Here is a 24661-nt window from a genome sequence, read left to right on the forward strand (position 1 = left end):
ATGAAGTAGGCCAGCCAAGATTGTAGAAAGAGGAGAGGCATAATGAATTATTTCATCAAAATTTACAAGCTGCTCTATTATGTCCTTAACACATTACTCTATGCATCCATGGAATCACCCTCTGTCATATGCTCCATTTGAAGCTATTTGGCATTTGCACAAATAGGCTACATGAGCCTCATTGCGCACTTGATACGATAAAATAAGCTTATCCCAAGCATTCTTGGTTGGTGCGCATGACCGAATATGTGGGATAACTTGTATTTTGCATGAGAGGGCAGTCAAAGCATGAGCTTGGGCATCACACCTTTCCAACTCAACGGATCTGCAATGGAAGTTGTTGGGATTCGAGCGGAAGATCCACTAGTGATAATGGATGAACTAGATGAACCTGCAGCATTTTGTGTAGTTGGGCATGTAGATCTAACCTTTGAACCACATATATAACTCCAAAGTTGCTTGGGGACTTAAATATGCTTCATCATGTATGCCCCCATGGGATAATTAGTGCCATCCAATTTATTGGAGTCCCTAAACATGTTGAGCAAATCATTTTGCCGTGCCTTTCCTTGTTGCAAATTGCTAGTAGTTGTGACCAGCTATTGTTTAAAGTACAAATGCAGAAGCAACACAAAAATGATGCAAAGAAAAAGCCTAGAAAACTTAATTTTTTTTGCAAAATTGATGATGTGCGATGAAGAATTTGCAGCTGAAAAGGCTCCAACATTTGCAAATGTCAATATAGGTGTAATTGGCCCCAATGTCGATGGATTCGGATAGATTTCACAAAAGCCCCAAATTTATTTGCTGAAATTTGGGCTCGTAGGTGAAAAGCCCCAAAATTTTGGTGTGAAATTGGGTAATTTTTGTGCAATGAACACCAAATCCCCAAGGTTTGGATGAAATTTGGGGTTGTTAGGCAAAAGCCCCAATTTGTTTGAAGAAATTTGGTGGAAATCGGTGTTTGATCTATAGAAATTCCCAAAATTTGTGTTTGTGGAGAGATTACATCCGATTAGGAGCTTGTGTAACTCAAAGGTGAACAGTAGGACACAGGTTATCAAGGCCTAGGTGATGTGGTAGAGTTGTCTTGTCAAACATGCAAGTAGTCGGAAGAAGCTACGGTTAGGGCGCACAACGTGACAACAGGAAATGATGAGGAGCATGTGTAGGCTGTTAGTCGTGGGTGTGTGCAAGGCTGGCCACGATGGACATGCTAGTAGAGATTGGGTAGATGGGAGGTGACGACCCAACATGTAGCAATTCATAGGTGATGGGCAGTGAGGCGAGATAGGGGTGAGGTGGAGCAAGTCAACACACACAACTCCAGGTTGATGTTTGCCAACACATAGGTTGTTAGTGATGGGTAGTAGGATGCATGTTGGTGAGGGTAGGTAGCGACCAACTGATGGGAAAATTTCAATTGCACCAACGATGTGACAGAAGCTGTTGGGCAACAACAGGCAGGTGGGAACTCTTGGGTTGCAATGTCTAGGACAGCTACTGAGGAGGAGAGCAACCGAGCTCAAGGCTCAATGGTGGCTCAGATAGTGATGGTGATGGCTAAGAGGTATGGCTCTAATACCCCTATTAGGGTAGCACGCATGTAGTCACTCATAGTGAACAAGTGAACAACAAGAGAGAATAGAGTGTTGGGAGGTCACATCCTCTATATGGGAATGACATGAACGTATAATCCTAAGGTACCAAGTACCACATCGACTATTTTAGAGTGCTGTTCCGAAAGCATGGTTTGTGCAGAAGCGGTTATGGTACATTGTTTGTGTAGGTATTCCGCGTCCTCAACGTCCTTTTCCAATACCTGTTGATTTTGATTAGGACAATAATGAGGAAGCTGTGCTAACATGGGATATGGAGGATGCACGTGCTTATTTTGCTCTTATTTGATGTATTTCTAAAGAAGTTCTACCGGTAGTTACCTCCTACAGGACATCTCCAGAAGTATGGTTGAAGCTTCAAATGTTGTATGAGGCACCTTCCACCATGCGTGCAATGACACTATATGGACAGCTCCAGTAGATGAAGTTCAAGCCTAGGGAAACTATTCAGTCATTTTTGCTTTGTGTTGCATAGCTACAGGACCAGCTTCGACACATGTAGTCTACTCTTCCAGAGGCACATCTTGTGGGGACGGTACTCTACAAGCTCCCCCTAGAGTTTGATGGAGTGGCCAATTCTTTGAGGGTGCTGACATCCTCGACACCTATGAGCCCATATGTCCTTCATGTTGCTTGAGCACGAGGCATCTTTGCATCTACAGGGCATGCTTACATCTCATTATATAGGTTTGGGTGAGGCTCTTGCAGCTTCTGAGAGGGGTGACAGAAAGAAGAAGTTCAAGGGCAAGTGTTATCACTGTGGTAAGAAGGGACACTTGCGGAAGGACTGTAAAGAGTTAGCGGCTTCTAGGAAGAAGGAGAAGAAGAAGCAGAATGTGGACTTCTCTATGAGTCATCCTTCTCCTTTGATTCCAATTTAGATCGTCCGGGCCAAGGCGAAGGCTAAGGTGCAGAAGGGATCTTCGTCTTTTGATTGAGGGAAGGGCTTGGCAACCCCCTTCTTCCGCTTTCTAGGATAGATGATGCAGTCATTCCTCATGACTCTTGGTTGCCACAGAGGGAGTGTGAGAGGGTGGTGAGATGGAGTAGTGAACCTCATCTGTATAGATATATAGGTGTACATGTTCCAGAGAGGGACGTCCCTAATGTATCAACAGAAGTCCAAACAGGTTCATATCTTGGAGATAGGATTGACCTCCAGGTTCATGATGGACTGGTATTTGACAGAGAGCGGGATTGGCTCCTAGTATGAGCTCACATGAGAGGGCACTTTGTCGGTCTGGCCAAAGGTGGATAATCTGCAGTCACATATGTTGAAAAGCATTTTTGATAGGATGGTCTTATACGCTACTACGAGACATTGTTGATAAACATTGAGAGCTGCTTTGATTCTTTTCTATTTTCAGGAGCTGGTACAATCAACATTTATATCAGGTTCTCTCCGAGGCACCTTGGTGGTGGCTTGCATGTCCATTACTTGGGTATCCATGGTTCTACTTTGGTGGACATTGTTGTATGTTTTATGATGGGACATTATCATTGTATATTGTATTATATTAGATCACACATGATCCGAGAGAGGATGTTAGCAGATATGTTAGCTTATATGTGAGTTTGTGCATGCTAGATTGGGTTGGGCACATCTTATCTACTTTAGGCATTTTTATTGTGCATTATTTGTGCATTTTAGGGCTTTTTGATGCCAATCGGCTACCATTTAGTGTTGGTCGACTAATTGTTATTTACGGCATATTTATTGCCTATATATTTTGTGCTCCTCCTCCTCAGTCATTGTATTCATCACTTGGAGGTTTTGATTTGAGAGGCGAGCAAGTGCTAGTGTCCTTGCAGCTAGTGACTCACTGTTATACACGATTGTCTCATGTCTTAGTATATGGCTTTCATTTCCCAAGCATTCTTTTGAGTTCTCTTCTTTTTCAGTGTTATTCTTTTCTCTTTGTCTTGTGTTTAATAGTCTATTTCAGTATACATATGGGCTTCCATTGATGCTTCCACTTCTGACATGTTGCCCTTTGACCTAGAATCATATGGTTGCCATGATTTTCTCTTGCCTGTGGTTGGCTGCAAATGCATGACTATCCATAACCATGCTTGAGCGATCATCTCGAGATTGCTCTCCTTGCAACAAGAAGGATATTAACTCTTTAAAATAGTACAAATTTGCATTACCCTTTGCAAGCAAACAAAGAGTAGTGGCAAAACTGTGGTCAGATTCTAGCAAACTAGCCAAGATAGTAGACACGAGATGCATTTGGGATGATCTCATAAATGTTTGCAAGTTGTTCCTTGAGATCCTTCATGTGAGTGATGCATGCAACAAGTAAATGACCCTTAGTCATATGCTCTATCTCAAGCTGCTTGGATAAATCGATAACATAGGTCTCATCACACACTTGATACAAAGAGGCAAATACATCCAATGCTTGGTTGGTTGTTGTGCATGATTGAATATGCAAAATGGCTTGTCTCTTGCACGGCAATGCAATCAATGCATGTGCTTGGCCATCTCTTCTATCCCATTCAAATTGATTAGCAATGGGAGGAGCAATTGGAGCTGGAGTGGATGACCCACTACCAATAATGGATGATGTCATAAGGACATGAAATTTTGATGCTTTGCTTAGCATTTGACTAAAAGTTAATTAAATGTGCAAATGTGACTTACACATGTGATGGGCAAGTTAGTTATTTCACAATGTGAGGCGAGGGACCTCAAGATGTCAGTGGGTGTCAAAGGCAAAAGTTGTAATAAGTTGTGTTTGACAAGTACTAGGTGGTACATCGTGTTAGAAATTGGCCTAGATCACTTACTTAGCCTTAAGTGTCAGTGGTGACACTAGGGATTGGGCGTGAATTAGGGTAATGAGTCCTCATGAATGATAAATTGGTCCAGCCAATTTAATTGTTGGCCGGTTAAATTATCTTTTTGAGCAATAAATAATTTTTAAATTAAGTCAATAATGTAGGAACTTGCTGGAGATGGGTTACAAAGGTTGCCACTTGGAAAACTTGCCTGTGCAAGTGGGGGGAAGGTTGGTGGGAGGCTTGGAGGAGCTCATTTTAGCTTGTAGAAGAGAGAGAGAGAGAGAGAGAGAGAGAGAGAGAGAGAGAGAGAGAGAGATGCACTCGCTGAGCCTTTTTCTTCATAGGATTCCCTCTGTAATTATTTGCGTCGCCATGATAAATCCTCTGATGCACTTACTACTTGAGCTCCTGCTCTTGCCAAAGATCCACCATCCTCCAAACAATAGCAGCAATTGCGCTAGTCATCACCGCATGCTTGTGGCTCTCCCGCTCAACTGGCCTTTGATACTATTGGTAGAGTCATCACTCGATGGGATCACAAATATCCATGTTCTATCCCCCACATTCCAGACATGCCTTCTTCCTATCAAGCTGAACATCAAAGACTCAAATCCCTTTGCAGTACTGGGAGCCTTCTTTGAAGATGATGGTATATTGGAGACATTGGAAGTAAAGGCCTAGGCCCACATGACAAAATCTCGTCAAAACCCTTGATTATTTGTGAAGCCGTTTAGTCCCATGATGTTCTCTGCACTCTTGTTCTTTTAAATCTGCTATTCTATTTGGTTTATGCATGACAGCCTAGAGCCATTCTGCACCTTGTAATCTTGTTATCTTGTAGTTTTTTTGGTAATTAAAAAAATTATCTATTACCAAAAACAAAGAGAGAGAGCTATACTTGTAGTTTGTAGGCCATTGCAGCTATCAACAGAATTTGGAACAGCAAGCGATAGATAGCCCTAGAAGGTCCTGAAGTAGCAGATGACAACCTTGGAAGGCTGCCCTACAGTAGATGGAAAGCAGATTGGGCTGGCAACAGGCCATTTTGGGCCTCATGGCAGCAGACAACAGCAGGGAATGGGCTCTAGAATAGGGCAGCACCTGATTTGATCAGTTTTTGGTGATGAAATTCTGAATTTTCTGTCTCTATTGCATTCTCTCTCAGCTTATAGCAAATTTTCACCTTCCCTCAGCAAATTCGAGTAGCTCTAGCTTGTGGAGGTGGAGATTTTGATGAATCTCTGCTGTAAACCCTAATTTACAGCGGAAATTACGGTTTGATAGCCACCTTGGGAGCCTGGAGACTTGAATTTCAGTCACTAAAATTAGAAAACTTTAGGAAATTTGAGAGGCCATTCAACTAACAATGATTTGGGGCTGAATTTGTCACCCAAGGAGTACAGTGAAGGTCAATTCCCGAAGCAAACCAAGTGGCAAATTGGTTTGAATGCTTGTTGGTCATTTGTGACAACAAAGGGCGGTTGGAGAACAAAGGAGATTTAGAGAATCTTAATGTGTTCCGTCCAATTTGCAACACAAGATAAAGAAATACCGCAAGGGGTGCTAGTTTAGGGGCCAACAATAGGCTTTCCATTGTCCAACATTCAATGGTAAATTTGTATTTGTAGTTTATGTGAATTTTATGCTCGTTGTCATTAGTGATTAATCAAGTTAATTACTACTCTATCCAAGAAGGAAGGTTGGTTTCATGGTTTCGTTGCCGGGGCACCATTAACTCCCTTGAATTGGTGGGCTTGAGGCACATGATTGAAGGTCATAAGCTTTTCTCTGGTGTTGAAATTGTATTCAACCAAGTGATTACGGCAAGTATGTCTTCTTATAGTGCGGTGGGATCAAGCAATGATGATGCATCTCAATCTAAAAATGCACATAGTGAAGGTGGAAATGTAATGCCTAATCTTGGAACATGCTCACATAATGGGTGGCAAGAAGAAAATGTGGGACGAAGAAGTAGGTCCTTCTAGGCCACAAGATGCTAATGAACAATGAGAAAGTGAAGAATATGATGACTATTGTAACGCTCGCTTGAGAGCATGATATCTTTGCCTAATTGGCTAAGATCCAATAATTGAGAGATTTTTGAATTCTCCAAAGGAGAATATCAAGGGCAAGAATAAGATGTCATTCTCAAAGGCTTTGGAACAACAAGAAGTCCAATGTGGTTAGTGATTAACCAATGATGATGATGTAGGGCACAGAGAAAAATGAGAGATCAACATATGTTGATATTCTTTGATAATGGGGCACAAGCCAACTTTATCTCCTCCGACATGGCAGTTTATCTAGGCATTAGAGAGGATGAGATGGGACCTATGGAGAAAGTTGGCATCACATGTAAGGGCCTTGTAGAGCTCGTCATTTTACTCATTCACTTGCATATATAGGGATATATGGACAACAGAATTTCATTGCATCACTTGAGTGATGTGATGTATTGCTTCGTACGCCTTGGTGCCATCTAGTACATGCAGTGATTGACTTCCGTGCTAAAGTAGAGCCAATCATACTACTCATTTGCTTGCATATATGGGAATATGCAAACAACAAAAAGTTTTTCATTGCATCACTTAAGGGTTGCATTGTCTTGCTTCGTATGCCATTGGTGCCATCGAGTGCATGAAGTGATTGATTTCCATGCTAAAGTGATCACTATTCAACATAAGGGCAAGGCCCATACATTCGATGTAGAATTGAAATGGGAATTTATCCTTGTTATATCGGCAATTGCCATTTCTAAAGTAATGAAAACTCACCTTTCAATGTACTTCGTTTTCACTAAAGATAAGGTTGATAATGAAAATGTTGGGAACATGTCTAACTTGGAAAAGGATCGCATTTCATTTTTGGAAAGGTATGTTGATTGCTTTTCTTAGTCACTTTTAGGGAGAGTATCGCTTGAAAAGCTTGAAGATCATGGTATAGATCTCTTCCCTAGGAGTAGCTCTCCTATTAAGCCACCTTTTAGGGTAAGTGTAGCCCAACAAGAGGAGATAATGAGTTAGGTGAATGAGGAGTTAGAAAAAGGACTGATTCAACCTAGCTCATCTCCCTTTTATTCTCTAGTGCTTTTGGTGTAGAGAAAGTATAGCTCATGGCATAAATGCATTGATTATTGTGCTTTGAATAAAATTAGGATAAAGAATTGGTTTTCTGATCCTTGAATGGATGATGTTTTGGATAAATTGTAGGGGGCAACAATATTTAGATATATTGATTTAAAAAGTGGATATCATTAGATTCAACGCACACCTTCTTTGAAACCATGATTTTCTTCTCAAAGAATAAGTTAGAGTACAGGGAGCATTTGGACAGTGTGTTCAATGAGCTACATAAGCACATATTGGTCATAAATGAGGAGAAAAGTTAGTTCTTGCATGAGATTCACTTTTCGGGGCACATAGTGTTGGCTGATAATATTCACATAGACCCTGCAAAGGTTGAGGCAATACGCTCATGGCCACCTTTGAAGAATGTGCATAAGATCCATAGTTTCATAGGTCTATGTTCCTATTACAAATTGACTCTCCACTGCATGCTTTATAAAAGAAGGGTATACCGTTTAAGTGGACAACAATGGAATTTTCAGCATTTGAGAAGTTAAAAGAAAAGTTGAAGTTAGAATCTAGTGCTTTTGTTGTCCGATCTAAGGAAGTCATTTGCTGTGTAGTGTAATGCTTGTTGAAATAGCATAGGGGCTGTTTTAATGTAGGATGGCTGAGTTGTGGGATATGAGTGTCATGTTCTCCATGGTACAGAGAGGGATTTATAGGTTTATGAGAAAGAATTACTATAATTCATGCACTTTCGACATGGAAACAGCCCGACTCTAGGTGGCAGCAGTTTGGGTTGGGCAACAGCCCATTTTGGGCCTCTTGATGACAGCAGGGAATGCACATTAAAACAGGGCAACAACTGATTTGACTAGTTTCTAGTGATGAAATTCTGAGTTTTCTCTCTCTATGGGAAATTCTCTCATTCTCTAGCCATTTCTCACCTTCCTTCAGCAAATTCTAGTAGTTTTAGCTTGTGAAGGTGGGGATTGTGATGGATCTCTGTTGTGAACCCTAATTTACAGCAGAAATTAGGGTTTGACAGCCATCTCAGGAAGTGTGCTTAGATTTGAAGGCCTAGAAACTCGAATTTCAGTCACTGAAATCGGGAAATTTCAAGAGATTCAAGAGGCCATTCAGTGAATAGAGATTTGGGGTTGAATTTGTCACCCAAGGAGCACGGCGAAGGCCAAATCCCTTAGCAAACCAAGGGCAAATTGGTTTGAAGGCTTGTTGGTCATTTGTGATAATAAGGGGCAATTGGAGAGTGAAGGAGATTGAGGGAATCTTAGTATATTCCATCCAATTTGCAATAAAAAGTAAAGAAATACTTGCAAGGGGGGCCTACAAGCAGTCCATTGTCCAAGATTAAGTGGTAAATTTGTATTTTTGGTTTGTGTGAAATTTATGCCCGCTATAATTAGTGCTTGATCAAGTTAATACTACCCTATCCAATAAGGAAGGCTGGTTTCAGATGAGCTGGACGAGAACCTGCATTTGTCTAAACCACAGAGCCTATTGGCCTCACTTCACTATCACATACATATCCCCATAATTGTTTTGCTACTATAAGTGCACGACACATCATGTATGTCCACAATGGATGGTTGGTTTATCGTTGTCTCCAAACATATTGAGCAAGTCCCTTTGATCTTTCATTTCTTGGTGTGTGTAATGGACAAATGTAACTAGTTGGTGGTGTCCAACAAATCCCCGTAGGTACATCACATAGAAATGTAACTTTTAAATTTCAGCTGAAATGAAGATGAGGGAGCTGAATTTCAACATAGAAAAGTAATGTGGAACTCAAAAACTTACAAATTTCTGCTGAAATGAAGTTGATGCAGCTGAGTGTTGAAGGAGATGCTGGCAATGTGAGGTGAAACTGTCCCAAAATTTTGTTGGTGAAATATCGAGAAATGTACGTCAGATTTTTAGTCATAGATATCACTGTCTGGTCCATGACTGCTGCATGACATCACTCACTTTCGGCACCATTCGGCTCCATCTACCCAGATTTGGTGGTATTACTACAATTGGGATTGGTTCTTGTAAGGCAGCACTATCCGGCACTCTCCCTCAGTCCACTTCCACAAGAGACCATGATTGTTGGACATCTTTGCTCCTTGAGTTGCATCTATATCATATTCTTTCCAATCAATCATTCTTTTTTTACATTCACGTTCCTTTTTTTTTTTGTCTAAGTTCTTTGTGTTGTACACTCTTGAGTGTTTTCTTTGTGCAAACCCTAGCATATCTTCATAGTGGCCACATGGGACAAGAAATTGGGATAGGATGGGAAGAAGTGACCCTTTCTGCTGATGTTCCCAAACCCAAAGTGGCCATTCCTTGTGACTACATTGTATGCGAAATGGTGCATACGCAATAAAGGGAAATGTATTTTGTAGCTTACATTTTTGGTTGGATGCTTTGTTCTTGGTAGGCATAGCATCAAGAGTGCCATTAACGGCCCTAATTTCTTGGTAGGTAAAGCATTAAGAATGCAATTAATTAATTATTTTCATGCTATTTTTAGGGCATTTGTACCAGCTGTGCTATTGGGTGAATCAGAGCCAAAGAATGTGGATCAAACACAATCATCATCGAAGGCATCTGAGGTACAGGTACAATCCTGGAGGTACTTGTTTATTTATGGAAGCTCCATTTCTGGGTAACTGGTATTCATACAATGTGAATCACTATTTCCATTGAATGTATATACTGTGCTTTTGATTGTTCTAAGTTGAGAGTAAAATCTGCAGGATCTGCATGTTGATACTGGCTCACCAGTAGCAGCAGCAAGTGAAGTAGGAGGGCAAGAAATTGAGAAGCTGCTACCAGAGCATGGTTCACCTGGAACAGAAGAGAAAACTAAAGAGAAAGAAGCAGAGAGAGACCGAAGCAAAGATGGGGACAAAGGGAAGGATAAAGAAGTTGACAGGAAAATGGAAAAAGAACATGAGAAGGAGAAAGTCAAGGGACTTGAAGGAGCAAATCTAGACAGTCTGCTTCAAAGGCTTCCTGGATGCGTCAGCCGAGACTTGATAGATCAGCTGACGGTACAAGTTTGATGAATGCCTTTCTCACATGTGATGAAGAAGAGTTATACCTTTTTAGAAATTGCCCTTTTCAAAATATGTTTTCCGATGATGAGCAGTTTTTGTTTGACTTGTTATCTTGTGAACTTGATTAATGATCATGTTCAATCTGTCCTGTAGCATTTAAGTATTGCTAATTGTGAAGGTGAAACTTTCAGAAACATATGTGCATGGTAGAGAGTTAATGCTCAGAAGGACTTTGAGTGGAAAGGGGTTTGACCAGAATGTAAAATCTGTGTTTGGAAGCATTTGTTCAAAGACAGATTATTATCAACTGCTAAGAAATGTGATTGTTACTTTTAGCTAAGACTGGCTTCACATGTCTTGAATTAATTTCAAGTGCCATTTTCTATTGATGACACAGGTTGACTTTTGTTACGTAAATTCCAAGAGCAACAGGAAGAAGTTAGTAAGAGCATTATTTGGTGTACCTCGAACATCATTAGAATTGTTGCCTTACTATTCGCGAATGGTAGCTACTCTATCAACTTGTATGAAGGATGTTGCTCCAATGCTTCTACAACTCCTAGAAGAGGAATTCAACTCCTTACTCAACAAGAAGGTGTGGTTGTCTAATACCTGACATGATCTTTATATTTTTCAAGTGAAAGTGAAAGTGAAACTTTACAAGGGATCATGAACTGAGGAGTTTTTCAGTAAGAAGGCAGCAAATAGTCCTCATGGATGTGACCTCTATAGCTATAATCTCACGTTGTTGTGCTGCTTTGGAGTCTCTGCGAATGTAACTTAATAGTGTGAAATTATCCTGGCTAGAATACTTTCACTATTGCTTTTGACTATTAGATGTCTCACCTTGTGACATGGACTGTGTATTATTACATTTTTTAATGAAACAAGTCTCCCCAGAAAAGTAAATATGTGCTCTGGCTGCAAGTGATTTCTGCGTTTCATAACCTGTGGGAATTTAATGTCTTCTTGACATATTGCCTTCAGAGTCAATAGTGAATTCCCAAGCAGTACCATGAACTTTGCTTGGATTTTGTGTGAGCAGTGATATTTTGCAGACTGCATCTCTTTGCAGCTGTTATGAGCACTTGCCTCATTTGTCTTGTTTTTCACCTTATGAGTGAGAAACCCAAGCAACTGCTGCTAACAATGAAGAGGGCTGTTGGGTAGTTTGGCAAAAAGCTGAAAGACGATCATTCAGAATGTTTCACAATGCAATTCCAAATGCTTTATAAGATTTCTTCGAGCATGCCTGAAGATCCAGATTGGCTGATCACTGGTTACTGATGGTGTGGCCATGTATGAATAGCCATTCCACAAAATAAGAGTATTGTGTCTTTCTCACAGTTTAGTTGGGCGATTAATTTAGCATCAGAAATCATGTAGTGGGGTATTTGATGGTTGATACTCTCCTTGTGTGATGTTAAAGAAGAAAGGGTTCCATAGCTTCCACTTGCAAATTCCAAAGGAGACATGTCTTGAGGCACACTAAAGCTGCACTAGGTGATGAGCCACAGTAAAATAAAGCTTGTGCAAATGACAAACCATCCCCTCAGGTCTTACCATAGTTCTTGGGGTCTCATGTTTTATCATCTAGCTGCTCTATGATTGGAGAAGCAAGAAGAAGGGTCAGCAGAAGATAAGGCAGTAAGTTGGGGTAGAGTTATGCTGCCAAAATATGTGAGTATAGCCATACATTGTAGCAGCACAGGAGCAGATTTGAGGTTGAATATAGTTCAGTAGATCTTTCCACTTCTAGCAGTTGCTGATGCTGCTGCCACAAGTGACAACAGTCTTCATGCGGCTGTCAATTTCCATTAGCACAACCCCATTATGTTAACAATTAGGATCAGACCATGAATGCTCTTTGTCCTTACTGTTGCTCACATGCTGCTCACGATTTGTCTGGACCAAATTGGAGCTTTCCACTATAGTAACACAATAAATGCAAGCCCTTAGCGCAAAACACAAAATGCAAAAACACAAACACAAATAGAGAAGAAAGAGAACTCTGAAGTGAATGAATCAATGCTGTAAATGAATGAGAGGATGTACAGAATGCTCAAGGGCAGAGCTCTCCAATAGCAAGGCTAAGGGAGGTGTCAAAGTGTGGTCCATTGGAGATGTATCGTGAGTGTATTAAACACAAGTCGGAGCAGATGCTAATGAAGAAAAGTGCTGAAAACACAAAAACAACTTGCTATAGATGTAAACACAAATCAGGCCGATGTTGGAAATGGAAGGGACGCAGGCTGCAAACTAGCGGCAGTCTTTGGGGTTGGAACTGGTAAACACATCAATGTAACCGCATGAAGATGATGGCAACTGATCATTGGCAACAGTGGGAGGTTGGGCGACAATTGTAGACCACATAGTAGTAGTCATTGGGGGCTAGACAGCTAGTTGAAGAGGGCTGATGGGAAACCTGCAAGCCAAGGATAGATCGAATGGTGGGCAGCATGCCTATTTATAGATGTAGAAGGATCCTCCCAAATTATGGTTTTGCTTATGGGACATAGAAACTCTCTAGGACTTTGTACCCTTTAATGAAACTTTTGGTAATTTACATGTTTTGGGTTTGTTTCAATTCAAAGAGCTAATCAGTTTTTAACGCTTTTTTAGCTCAACAGGAACATGTGGTGTGGTGGTACCATGGACATTAAGAAAATTCAATCTACCATGCAATTTGAAGGAGCAGATATTTGCAGAGCTAGAACTTTGACACCTTTTTCATGTTTCTTCATTTTTCATAAAAACTCAATTACCATAAACAAACATAGTGTGTGGAAAACGGTTCTCTGTAGTTATAATGTTATTTTGGCTGGAGTCACTTGGGTACCAATTGCCATTCAAAAAGTGGTCCTTAGAGTACTTGTGCATGTGAGTTGTAGCTTAGAAGTAAAAAATTCTTTCCAAGGTTGTTTGTGTTATAAAGTGTATATCATTGACTTTTTCCACTTAATGTAGGTGTGCTCATCTAGAAGGTGTGGAAGAAATTGGTCTGTGTATCCTCTCTCTCTCACACACACACACCCCCCAAGATTCGTAATAGCCTATAGGCTTAGCACACAATAGTTAGAGCAACTAATTTTATTGTTGTTTTAACTTGTGTGTGCCATACACCATGCATGAGATGCCCATGGCTAGGCAGGTAACTTAGTAAATTTCAAAATCTTGTGCTTGTAAATGAAGTTATTATGAATATGATTTGATGTACAATCTTGTAACTTTTAGGTTAATGTGGATGAGTTGAAGTTGTTTGGGCCGTCTCTCAAAAGTGTAAACAAACAATGTAATAAGGAGCAAGAGGCCATGTTCAAGACCTCTATGTGGAGCTGAAAGAGATAGATTGTCGAGTCTAATGTACCCATAGGAGGTGGTGAGTAATGGCTCGAGTTGCAAGCACTACACTAGCCATCAGGACCTATGTGAGGTATGGATCTCAAAAGTTGTGAACAAAGATTATAATGAGGGGCAAGAGGCCATCTTCAAGACCTCTACATGGAGCTGAAAAAGATAGAGTGCCTAGTCTCATGTAGTTGTAGGGAATGTTGTCATTGCTCGAGTTGTAACACACCCACCACTAGGATATATGTGAGGCGTGGCTCTAGAGGCTCCTCTAGTACAAACGGTTGTTGTTTGAAGGATGCTCCAATGCCAGGACTGACCTAAGTGTGATGATAACAAGAATGCCATTAGTGATTGTGATGATAACAGAAATGGGCAGCCTTTCTTGTTAGCTTTTTGGATTTCATGGATTTAAGGACTATTTGGCTTTCAGTTGGTTGCCTTTATGGCCATATGGCCAGCTCATTCTGACCTGTTCTCTAGGTAGCAGCCTAGCTGCCTATTTACTCATGCTCCTCCTCCACTCTTTGTTGTATCTTGCATCGCTGCATCCTTGGAGAGGGAGATCAGAGGCACTGCTGGTCACTATGTTGGTACCTTAGTGGTATTGTACTGTTCATCTCATGCTTCTCTTTATGGATTCCATTGTTCATTCATTCAGAATTTGTGTTCATCTCTCACTATTCTTTGTGTCAGTTTTTTGCTTTGCCTTTTCATGCTTCTGTTCATTTGCACATTCTCACACGGTATTAGATAGCTAGAATCTTTGATTTTAGTGCTGTTTGCTGCTGTCCACTGACTGCTACAGGTCTGCAATTGTTACATGGTACTACTGTTGGAGCTGCGGCACCTTGTGTTTGCTGTCCCAACCCTTCTTCTATTGCAGGGTGGCCTATTTCTCAGCTGGAGAACCTCATATCTGAGCTGGACAGCCTGTCCTCCTGCTCCAGATTGCTGCAAACCCTGCACTACGGGCTGTCCTAGTGTCACCAAGGGTGGGGAAACTGTTGCCTGTGGTTCCACCTGTCAGAGATTGCATTTCTGGGCTGGACCTACTCATTACTGTGGAACCTGTGTTTTTTGTTGTTCTGTTCTCTACACACGTGTGTGTGTGTTGTTGGTTGTGTTTGGTCAGTACACTTTGTCTCATTCTCTTTGTTCCTTCACTGCGTGTGTGTGTGAAATGTGCTCGAACTGTTGAACCCTTGATTCATTGGGCTATCTGACCGCCTCCTATGGTACCTCCATGAACTAACATTGATGATAAGTTTAAAGGGCCGGAGTCCTGGCTATTCTACTTGGAGTGCTATTATGAAGGTGTGGTTTTTATAGAAGCATTTGTGGTACATCATCTGGGGATCAGCTCCTCACCTCAAAGACCTTGCTACCGTCCAAAATTCAAGGAAACAATCCTTGATTGGGATTCAAATAATGCCGTGGGATACTTGGCTCGCCTCTGATGCATCTGGAAGGGAGTCCTAGTGGCGGTCACCTCCTATGGATCATCTTGTGAGGTGTGGATGGAGGTCCTCTAAATGTATAAGGCTCCATCACCCATGAGGGCTGTCACTCTATGGTCAGCTGCAGACTAAAAAGTTTGAGCCGATGGAGTCCATTCAATCCTTTTTTACTTCAAGTGACGATCAGTCAAGAGTCAAGACTAACTTCGCAAGTTGCAAGCTGCCACTTAGAAGCACAATTGGTGGGGACAGTGCTTTGTAAGGTTTCTCTCAAGTTTGATGGTGTGGCCGACTTTGAGGGCTTAGACTTCATTGAATCCAGTGAGGTTTGTGAATGAAGGGGAACACAAGTACAACTTTCATTAGTCATGACTGCTTCAAATCAAAACAGCCTCATCTAAGATTGTTTTTCCAATATTCAAGTATTGTATAGCATTGATGTGTGTGTCTGTGTATATTGGTCAACTAGTTCTTGCTTATTGGAAGATTTTGGATCATTATAGACAAAATATGCTCTTGATTGGTAAGGTGCAACTTCAAAAGATCAATTATGAATAGTCTCTCTGGCATGCTTATAGCTTTGATTCCAGTGAAAGGTAGCCATAATTGTAGAACTGTTGTGGTTTGATTTCTCATTCATTTCATTGCATAAACAGGAAAGACTGTCCTTAGCAAAACCATCTTGATAATTGTTAACGAAAGTAGATTTAGACTACATGCCAAAGTTTTAAAATATAAGTGGGTAAATGGGGTTCTGATAAAGATAATCAATGTTTGTCCATTAAAAACATAGAAAAATCTTTATGATTAATGCTCCTTTTGGAACCGCAAGGGAGCCTTTTCTAAACACTTGGAAGGGCATTTCCAATGGCAATTTTGAATAAAGGAATGCCTAATAGATAGTCGACTACTGCACACTTTAGCTACTATACTCTGGAAACAAAGTAAGTAATCTTTTTTTTCCTTCACTGTTTAATGCAGGATCAAATGAATATAGAGACAAAGATACGGAACATACGTTTTATTGGGGACTTGGCAAAGTTCAAAGTTGCTTCACCTGGACTTGTCTTTAGCTGCTTGAAGGTTAGTCCACTCTATTGATATTCTTTTTTGGTGGAATGGCTTCCTTTGGAAAAATGGTTTGGTTTTGAGTTGGCAATCATTTCTTGTGTTTGCACGAAAGTATTAAGCTCATTGACCATTTGTACTAATCCTAAAACATGAATACAACTCGTTGAGTTTTTGACCTAGTTGTAGTTGTGAATTGAAGTCTCTTAATGCATGATTTGGGAGAGTGGATTTATTAGCAAGACAAATGCATGTACAATGATTCTTGGAATATGCAAGGTTATTTGCATATGAAGTGTTAAGCCACTAAATTAAGGCATGCATTAATCTCATGCATTAATGCCTAATTTACACTCCTTAAAACAGCCCTGAGGCAATTAAAAGCATTTTCAAAATAAAAGGCTTTATTTTGAATAGGAGGATAAATGCCAAAAAATTCTTCTATAGAAGAGTATGTTTATGTATCCTTTATTCCATACTTTTGCTTCTTCAGCCATCTGTGCAACCAGCTAGCCATCTCCACCTCCATCCGGTGCCACCATTTGCTGCCCATACACTGAACAGGAGCTGTTGCCTACTGTCCCGCCTGATTCCCATAATTTCAGACTGCCACCCTGCCTCTGGAGGGTTTCGCCTGCACTTCAGGGAGTTGTCACTGCTGCTGTACCTGCTGCTATCAAACACAGCCTTTTCTGGTGCTTCCCAGCATTCTGGAGGTCTCCTAGCCAGTCTACTGCTCCACCAGCCTCCTGTGCTGCTGCCTGAGTCTTTTGGTATCAGCTACCCTTGTTGCCATCATCAAAACTGCTGTCTTTTGCAGTTTCAACCCTGCGTTTTGATATTGAGGAGGTTAGCCTGTTGCATAGTTACTAGAAACACCCATAACTCCACTTTTTTTGCCTTTCAAGGTTTTCGTTTCTTCTTTTGTTCCGGTTTCGGTTCTACCTTTCTCATCCCTATAGTTACCTGTAAACTCCCTGAAACCCCAAATTTTGCCATTTCCGTTTACCCTTCTGTTTCCCCATCTCCCATAACTATGGCCTGTTGTTGTCATCAACTTCCTCATCCTCTGCAGCTTGTGGAGCTGCCGTTTCAACTAGCAAACCTTGTGTTTGGCTGCCTGGATACATAAGTGACATGGTGGTGCCCAGATGACTACATTTTACTCCCTCCACTATTGCCCATGACATCTTCATTACAAGTGGACTGCCGCTGCTGTGTTTTGGGAGCTGTAAGGGATTAGACACTCCAACAAATAGTTACTTGGAATGGGGGGGAAATGGCTAAGGTCAAGGAACGGGAACGTTAGGACCAACACTCTACACATGCACGTGTGCATGCACACATGCATAGAGGATGTATATGCATGTGTGCGTATGCAATTTTAGAGCTTGCCTATAGTCTTTCTTTATTTGGCTTAGAAGGGACTAGCTATATTGTCTTTAACAGTAGACCGCTATTACATTATGCTTTGTTGTAAGGAGAGTATGAAGCACGGAAAACAATGCAATAAGTATACGATATCACATTTCACAGCTCAAACATATAGCTAAGGTGAAAGTATTTAGTATTAGGGTGGCTTAATTGATCAAAAATCTGTACGAGATGCTCCTTTTGTTCCAAATATGCAATCAAGATGATGTAAATGAAATTTGCAATGCCATTCCACAAAAAGCTTACACTTGTACGTTAAAGAGAGACTTTTGCTACCCAAATACAAAAAAGTGAGATGTGGAAGGGGAAAGGAAATGGTGTTATAAATGGAAACAAAAGTGTGGTTGATTTTTTGAGAGAGAGAGAGAGAGAGAGAGAGAGAGAGAGAGAGAGAGAGAGAGAGATACCAATGGAGTATATATGTCTATCCGTAGGGACTCCTTGTGTCACTTCACTATTGAGAGAAGAAAAAGTTGAAAATTAGGAGGAGATGATGAATGATGAATCAAGCTGATACGAGCGCAAGCTTGAAGATGATTGCATTGTTTTGGCTGATCAGGCAACAACACCTAGAAGAAATTTGCATTGTGAAGGGAGTGAAACATAGTCCTTCGAGCAGAGGGGTTGATGATGAGGCAAAGAGCTGCTTCATGGAGGGAGAGAAACACAGTCTTTCGGGGAGTGGAATGTCAGAGTAGACACTCGAATATGAAGGGCAGTAGTAGAGGGAGCGAAACATAGTCCTCAGGAGCTGTCAAAGATGAACCATATGCTGAAATCTCTCCAAGATGATGGCTGCTATCAAGGTGACTGGGGAAGCCAGCTAGAGATGAAAACACAAGAATATTGATGAAGATCTCTCGGTGTAAGTTGCTGCAAACAGCAACTGTTAGGTAGCCTTTCAAGAGTGAAGAAAACACAAAAACGCAGGTAACTGATGTAGGGCTGAGAAAGAGGTGTAACTTGCTGCAAAGGGCCTGAAACTGCTGCAAATGCAGCCTCCATAAAGTGCTTGATGGTTGGGAATTGTCGCTTGGTGCTGGGGTGGCAGCAGAAGTTGGAAACACACAATAATGATGAAGATGATTTGCTGTACCAGCTGAAGGAGTGAAACCAGCAAATGCAGCACTAGGGATGATGAAGAACATACTACAAGGCTGAAAATATAGCAATTTGGAGTGTCTGGAGCTGATGGCAATGTGAAGAAGACCTCTAGAATGAAATCACCTATTGGAATGGCATCGCGATCAGCTGGATAGCACCATGAATTGAGATATCTGCCAAGGTAGGAGTGTGGACAGTAGTGGTAGAGAGCCGAGGCTGAAGGTGTGATGAGGGAATGATGAAGAATGAATGAGAGAGTAAGTGTGGAGTATGGATGAATTCCCCATACCCTATTTATAGGCACATGAGCCATTGAACTCTCTCAAGTGGCACCGAGACTCTCTCGGGTAGCACCAATTGAAGTGTCTAGTATGGTGCTCCAACTCTCTGGACTCTTGGGTGGCACCTAGACATCAATGATACAAAGAAAGCCTTTTTGGGGGTGTAAATGGAAACAAAAATAGGAATTAAAGTAATGAAATAACTTAATGAATAGGTTTCTCAACATGTAGGAGCATAGGGCAAGAGCCAAGTAGAAGGATGGCTAGTGCTCTCTCTCTCTCTCTCTCTCCTTCCCCCCCCCCCCCCCAACCCAAAAAAAATAGTGATGTGCGGAGCCTCTGAATCTCAACTAGGAACCAACCCAAGCGTCACTGGTGTGGGGGCTCCCTCCATGACTAGTTTGAGGGAGGTGTTTCTCCAAATAGTGTGGAGTATCTAGCTCGAGTTGTGCTATAGACTCTGCATCTGCAAATTTAATGCTTCTTGCTTTTCGTCTCCTCCTGGCATAATCTACAGATCCACTCAACTTTGGACATGGCAGCTGCCCTCTTAGTCTCAATCTCAAGTTGGTGAGAGGATACCTTGAATTGGCTAATGGCTACCTACCTCTCACGTGGTATGTATACATCTAGGTACCCGCATCTTTCAATGAAGCCATTCGCTATAGTTCTCATGAAGTGGTCTTTCTAGTCTGATATCTTTGGGGGAAGGGTGAGTGTATATACAACTGGTAAAGGTCTTGTTGCATGACCAAGTTCTTGAGAGAGAGAGAGAGAGAGAGAGAGAGAGAGAGAGAGAGAGAGAGAGAGAACTTCGTTGGTCTCTTTTTCGTGCCATGTGTATGGATCATCACCCATGGGCTGTTATAGCCCGTTATTTTCTCGAGGACCGCGGCCTTCTGCATGGTAATACACAAATTCGGAGCTCCTGGTGGCATGTTCTTAATGCTGACTCTCGGTTTTCTAGTCCTTCCTCATCCCTGCTTGTTCGTTTGGTCGGCTCCTGGAAAGTGTTGCTTCAGAAGGCGCGTTGGTATCCAGTGGAGGACCGCTTACATACTAACTCTTTTTAACTGGAATTGTTGGCAGCCTCGAGATTACTTTCATGGGAAGGCAAACATGAGCTCAGACCAAAATTTAACCGCATGGCCCGTTTGGGCTTGACTTTAGTTGTAGATGCCACCCTTGCCAGTCGTAATGTCTTCATATCGTTTCGTTCTGCCAGGAGGCTTTTCAGAATCCCTCGTGGATACCGTGATTTATGGGAACAGCTTTTGTTAGTGCTCCAGAGCAGGCAACCCTTTCCTGCCCTTGCTGTGGATCGTCCTTGGCAGGACTGGGACCTTGCAGGTCGGTTGAATTTGGAAAAGGCCTCAGCTAACTAGGTGTACCATCTTCTGATTAAAGATTATCAATGGCTGGTTACTAAAGCTAATACTTATGGGGATTGCGGAAATCTCAGTCATGGTGGAAGGCAACGGTGATGGAGGGTTGGTTGAACAAGACACCTTTCAAATGCAAGGTCTTTCTTTGGAGGGTGATGATTGGTGGTCTTTCTCTTGCCTCAGCCCTTTCCAAGCGTCGAATCTCTAACTGCAATTGTTTCTTCTGCACCACTACTGTGGAATCGGCCCGTCATCGATTTATTTCTTGCCCTCTGGCTAAGAATATCTGGTCGCTTTTGTTAGCGGTTTGACGAGCTGTGGTTGGTTTCTCACTAAGCCCTTTTGATTGGGTTTTTGTACGCCCAAAATACCCCACACCGACATAGTTGCATATGAAGATATTGTTCCACTTTCTTAGATACTGGGGATGCTGGCATAATTGGACCACTCGGAATGCCTTTCTTTTTGATTCGGGCTCTAATGTTCTGGGACACATTGCCAGGGTTAAAGGTCTCTTGCATTGGCAGATAGATCTCATTCAGCACTCTGACTTGCTCCCTCAGGAGGACTTACTTCCTTGGGATATGGCAATTTCCTCTGCGTCTTTGCCATGACTTGTGTAACTCTTTCGTGGTTTCGTACTGAGATGTTACACACGTTGGCTTAGAGCCATCGTGTATCTTGTAATCATGTCAACTTGTACCTTTTTTCGTAATTAATACAATTACCTTTTACGGAGAGAGAGAGAGAGAGAGAGAGAGAGAGAGAGAGAGAGAGAGAGAGAGAGAGAGAGAGAGAGAGAGAGAGAGAGAGAGAGAGAGAGAGAGAGAGAGAGAGAGAGGGGACCAAACAGGTGTAGCTCAATTGGTTAAGTTAAACAAGGTGGTAATGAGAATGACTTCGATTCAACTTCTACATCCCATACTGTCATTTAGTATATGTAAAGAAATACTCTGGCATAGAAACACAAATAACAATCGTACGACAAAGCACAAACTGATAAAAGAGCTCGGTTAGGATTAGGGTAACTCAGAGACAATGAACACAGAAAATAATTGAAGTGATATAACTATTAAATATACAATGCTCATGCAGCAAACACACTATGCAATGAATGAATATTGAACTTTGAACTCCTGTATCTCAAGGATTAGGGCAGGGGTAATGAGTTGGAGAGTGTGTCGTACTCTAAACGGATCTCGAATTGTAGCAAGGCAGTATGTCACCAGGTGGTGATACTTTTTACAGTTGTTTTTCTTATTTACTTATATAAATAAATAAATAAATATATTTTATTACTGTTGCTTTTTACCCCCAGAGTTCTCTTGGAATAAGCGGGATCTTTGTATGGCCAGAAGAGGTAGCCATTGGGACAAATTGGACTAATGGTTTGTCTGAGCCTTAAGACCAGTTTCATATTGAATGGGCATTGAAGAATAGAATGCCAGTGGTTTGGGACTGTGTGCTTAGCCACTGGAGATGGTGTAGGACAATGAGCCTGGCCAAGATAGAAGATGCACTTGTGAGAATGCTCACGGAATAAAAGTCATTGTAACTGAGCCACATTACACTTTTGATGTGGTCGCAATGATAAAAGTCGCAATGATAAAAGTCATTATACTATTTTTGGACCCTAGAATCTGTTCGCGTCATTGTCTTCGTTTTTACACGAGGATTAATTCTCTGGTCTGTGTCCAGGTCAAATTTTGTACCGATCATGGAGAATTTTAGACCGGAAGGTTTAAACGGGAAAATTGTTACATGTATGCCATGTGGCACAAATTCCCAAAAGAGAGAGAGAGAGCATTAAAAAAAAAAACGTAATAGGCATAAGAGGCAGATAGGAGAATGAAGTTTTGAGGAGCTGAGGGCAGATTGCTGCAAGAAAACCAGCCATGGAGAGTACTTTTACGTCTCTGACTCAAGCACGGAGGTAGAGCTTGCTCCCTCTGATCACCTCTCTCTCTATTCTCAGAAGAAATGCTTTGCATGATGGATTGATTCCATCGAAGGTACAATTCTGTGTTTTCTGTGCACACGCTGAATCGTAAGAACAGTGAACTCTGTTCATGCTGAATAAGAACAATGAACTGTGCACATACTGAATCGTAAGAACAATGAACTCTGCTCATGCTGAATAAGAACAGTGAACTATGCACATGCTGAACAGTAAGAACAGTGTGCTGGACAGTAAGAACAATGAATTCTGCATACGGTGGACAGTGAGGGATATTGATCTGGACATGCTGTACTGTTCCTATGCAGCTGGGATTTACTCAAAAAATGAAAACCAACTGTTCATAGGTTATGTATTTTAGAACATTGCCATTTTTGTAATTTTCTATCTTTTAATTGATAAAGAAATACTGAGAGGGGCGCCGGTCTTCGGGGCCAATTTGGTGTTGAGCGAGGGAGAGAGGTCTCTGTTTGTGTGTGTGTATATAAAGTCCAGGTGTTAATTGAAGGAACTACTGCTTTATGTGAGTCATATACCAGTTTTATAGTCTTCGGATGTCGAACACGAATAAATGCAGCAGTGAGAAGCTGGATTTGATACAGATGGCTGTGAGGAGAGAGAGAGACCAAAAACGCAGGCTGCAAGAGAGAGAGAGAGAGACTAAAAACGCAGGCATGCAGGACAACCTGCAAGAGAGAGAGACTAAAAATGCAGGCAAGATAGCTTGCAGGAGAGAGAAAACTGCCAAAGATAGGCTGCAGATGATGTGGCAGGCAGTACGGTAGCAAGCCTGTGCAGGAACATCAGTCGCTTGGCTGGGATCAACAGCTTACAGGAGAGAGAAAACTGCCAAACGTAGACTGTAGATGACGTGGTAGGTAGTATGGTAGCAGGTCTGTGCAGGAACAACAGTCACCTGGCCGGGATCAGCTCCAAACTACGAGAAGAGGGCTGGAAATCAGGCGCCAATTCATGTAGACAACAATGGATAGCTTCGGTTGAGATGTCCTCCGCGAACGGAGTGTGCACAGCAAGCTGAAACACTTAAAATCTGCAAAAACGAGATTGTATGCTGAATGGAGGGCAATATACGTATTTATAGAAAGTTTGGGCCCTCCCAAGTGGGTTTGTGCTTATGGGACATAGAAACTCACTAGGATCGCTTTTCTTTTAAATAAACTAGGTTTCTTCATTAATTAATCAAGTTTTGGGACTGTGTGAGTAAAGCTAATGTATTTTTAGCTCAACACCCCCCTCTCAGGCCCAACAACAGTGCCATGAGAAAGATATTTTACCCCAAGGTATTGCACCCGAAAGCAACCAGAGCATCGGACAAAGGGTGTGCATCGACTGCCAAGTGGCCTACTAAGACTATAGAGGCGATGGTAATCTTACCAAGGGAGCCCAAGTGATCACCCTAGAGAGGATAGGGCATTGGACAAAGGGTACACGGCGGCTGCCCAGTGGCCTACCAAGCTCTACAAAGGCGGATGGAATGGGCTATGGATTGCTCTTTGTGTTTTTTAAATTTTTTTTGATAGATTTAGCATTTAGTGGGGGTTCAAATCAGTTTTCGTCCTATTGAGTATCCGTGTCCCAAACGGGAGAAAGATAAAGAATGGTCAGACCCAAGACCTTGACAAATCAAGCATACTATCCCTACCATTACTGGATGTTGGTGAAGAAGAATAAGGCTAAGGTGCGGATATAGCAAATTGGGAAGCAAGCAAGACAAGCAAGCAAGCTAAGGACAAACTGCCTTGGAGACTGCCATGGGTAATGCCACGAATATGTGGATCCAGAGTCAACCACTCCAAAAGAACGAAAAGGGATAAATGTGCACATCTTATGTGTACATGAATAGAATGCCAATGCATGGGGTAATGCAAAGGGCGATGCAAGATGCCATGCTCATGCAAGATGCAATGCAACGATGCCACTTGAACAGTGCCCTCGCAAGGGAATTGTTCACTTGCCCAAGCGCCCTTATACAATCATATTATTTTGACAGTGCGGATGAAGTTACAAATGTCCATAATACAATAAATAAATGAATGTCTAAAAACTGTAAGTATCATCATT

The 24661-nt window shown here is 41.7% G+C and overlaps 1 protein-coding gene across 2 annotated transcripts in view; it reads left to right on the forward strand.

Annotated features, from left to right (window-relative positions):
* LOC148011439 (regulator of nonsense transcripts UPF2) overlaps positions 1-24661 on the forward strand; it is a 78960-nt gene that overhangs the window by 37855 nt on the left and 16444 nt on the right. The window contains exons 8-11 of one of the 2 annotated variants that reach the window (XM_087670128.1): positions 10014-10095; positions 10240-10536; positions 10940-11137; positions 16332-16433. In XM_087670128.1, coding sequence (XP_087526254.1) covers positions 10014-10095; positions 10240-10536; positions 10940-11137; positions 16332-16433 — 679 coding nt within the window. Of the gene's footprint in view, positions 1-10013; positions 10102-10239; positions 10537-10939; positions 11138-16331; positions 16434-24661 lie in introns of both variants that reach the window. The other variant, XM_087670126.1, reaches the window with a different exon arrangement.

This window comes from Lygodium microphyllum, chromosome 28, assembly GCF_053477565.2.
Source record: "Lygodium microphyllum isolate KBCC chromosome 28, Lygodium_microphyllum_v1.1.10, whole genome shotgun sequence".
NCBI lineage: Eukaryota > Viridiplantae > Streptophyta > Polypodiopsida > Schizaeales > Lygodiaceae > Lygodium > Lygodium microphyllum.